This window comes from Aplysia californica, unplaced genomic scaffold (genome assembly GCF_000002075.1).
Source record: "Aplysia californica isolate F4 #8 unplaced genomic scaffold, AplCal3.0 scaffold00624, whole genome shotgun sequence".
NCBI classification, from domain to species: domain Eukaryota; kingdom Metazoa; phylum Mollusca; class Gastropoda; order Aplysiida; family Aplysiidae; genus Aplysia; species Aplysia californica.
In genome coordinates, this window is record NW_004797894.1 from 77,466 (window position 1) to 79,965 (window position 2,500).

General features: G+C 37.5%; 1 protein-coding gene across 1 annotated transcript in view; it reads left to right on the forward strand.

Annotated features, from left to right (window-relative positions):
* The window catches only part of LOC101847368 (cationic amino acid transporter 4), a gene marked incomplete in the record, with an annotated part of 40,776 nt that extends 40,120 nt beyond the window's left edge, over positions 1-656 (forward strand). The window contains 1 exon segment of the mRNA XM_035972247.1: positions 192-656. Within this exon segment, the coding sequence (XP_035828140.1) occupies positions 192-373 (182 nt within the window).
* Between the last annotated feature and the right edge of the window lie 1,844 nt (positions 657-2,500).

Here is a 2,500-nt window from a genome sequence, read left to right on the forward strand (position 1 = left end):
ACACACACCTTCTCTTTCCCTTCTTGCAAATCCATCTGCTAACAAAGTTGTTGTTTTTTAAAAATATTTTCCCACCCTTCAACCCCCCACCCCCTTTTTCCTTCCTCCAAATCCATCTTCAAATATAGTCAATTTTAAAATTGCTTTTACTCTCCTCTTCCCCTTCTTCCCCCCTTTCTCCCACCCACTAGGCCTGTTGGTGTATTTTGTGTACGGCATTCACAACAGCCGTGAGAACAGGAAGGCTCAGGGCTACGGACCTATGGTAGAGTACACCGGAGACGCGTCCATTCCAGAAAGTTCCATCTCGGGACTCAAGGAAGAGGTCAAAGAGCAGCAGCCTCCGAGGAAGGAGGAGGGTCTCTACCAGTGAACGAGACGTGGACTCTATGCTACTGGACTACCGGACGTACTTACGCTTGTCAAAATTTGGAGCCAAATTATCATAATTATACAACTGATTCCACTGGTGCGACAAATTGGTGTTATAATTACAGAACCGTGTCTTAGGATTTTTATCTTTGAGGCACGACGAGGTGGAATCCGGTTCTCGTCAGTTTTTTGGGCACACCGAGTTGATGGTATCATCTTGCTTAACACCTATCCATTTTCCTTGTTTTGGGTGAAAATAATATCCATCTATGTTGAATAGAAGACGAGATAGTATGTGTGACTGAAGGAGGTGAGCGTCATCTGGTTTCAGAGGTAAAATTAGCGAGAAAATGGCCCCCAAAGTTGAGTTGTTTCTTTAGTTTGAGAGTCCGTGGAAACTGAAAATTTACATTTCTTATGCCTTTAATCAATGTTTTTCCAGTGAAATCCACACAGAAATGTGCTCTTTAATTCGTATGAAAGGTGGTGAACAAAAAAAAACAACAACAAAAAAACAACAAAAATTCGATCAAAATTCCCAAACTTGAGGGAAAATGCCAATTTCTTGACTTTCATTATTTTGACGAGCGCCTGATTTCCCACGCTGCCTCACATATTATTATTATTACCATTTCTGTAACATTAATCATATCATTTGTGACGTAGACATGTGATAAGTTCTTGTCACTTTTTGATTAACCTTACCTAGTCGTATGTTTGGTAGCCTACAATTTCAGTTATGAAAATATGTGATGGTACTGAGTCGGGGTTATTTAGTACATGTTTTGCCTTGAGCTAAAACGACAGACCCATCTTGACAATCTGGCTGGACAATGCTTAGTAGATGACAAAATCAAAACTGTTTTCTTCTCTCACGACTTTCACTACCCTAGAATTATAAAGTTATATCTGCTCAGTACCGGTATGTTAGGGAAATTTGACGTTAAAAAATTTGAATTTCACAACAGGTCAAGCTTTTTCGAATTCAATTCTCTGAATATCTTGACAACGACTCCACATAATCTTGCGATTTTGATAGAGCAGATAGAACATAATTTGATTTCTGGCCTCGTGGTTTAAAAAAAATCAAAACGGCCAAAAATGTCTGATAAAACTTTGTAATTCGAAGGTAGCATTCTGTTATTATCATTTCCATAATATGGTCGCTTTTAAGCACAAGGGGGCTTTCCCGAAAAATGCTGTTTTGGGGAAATAGAAGGTAAAGTTTTTGCCCCTTGTTCAGTTTCTTTAAAAGTTACGGAGAGTTTTCTCTATAATCAAAGAAATTTACACACCAATGAAACCAAACTTCTCCTACAGGTAGGGCAATATCCACTTTTGGTGTAGGTCAAGATTTCTGGAAAACCCCAAAATCTTGGTTAGCCCGCTTGTCCTTAAAAGTGACCATATATTCTGTATAATCAAACAGGGGACTTTCAGGTGTTAATACAAGAATATATTTTGTCTCCAAAACAATTAATGTACCGTATCTCAAATCGTTGCACAGGCTAGCAAAACCACAGTTGCCCCAAAAGCATGTCTCTCGATGTACTTTTATTTTGACTTTTGTTTACCTCCTTGTTTGTTTTTTTGGTCTTCCACTTACTTCGGTTTATTTCAGTGCCTGTAGTGTGTTGTACATACTATATATCACATATCATCTATAAATTATTTCCTTGTAATGATTTCTATCTGTTTTGTGAAAAATGGTCCTCCTTAGTTCAAGAAATACAGCTGAATATAATGTGTTGCTTATACGTAACAATGATATTGATTTATCGTACACATATCCAGCAAGTGTTCATGTGCTGCTAAAGGCAGAAACAACAGAAGGTCTGATACAGAAACTCTCAAATATGGTGGGAAAATGAGGTTATAGATAGTTGTTCTATTTATAACCTCTTTAGTGTGAATCGTGTCTCATTTTTAAAAAATCTATTTCACAAAGCTATCAAAACAGAGTGATTTTTTTTTACAAACCACAACAAAACAAACATGTAGCCTATGTTTCATGGCGTGTTCTTGTTTCGTTTTCAAACTGAAACCTCTACATGTATACATGTATACTACAGTAGGCATTTGACACATAGCTTATTCTGTCTCACACAGAATTATTGTGTAGTGGCTT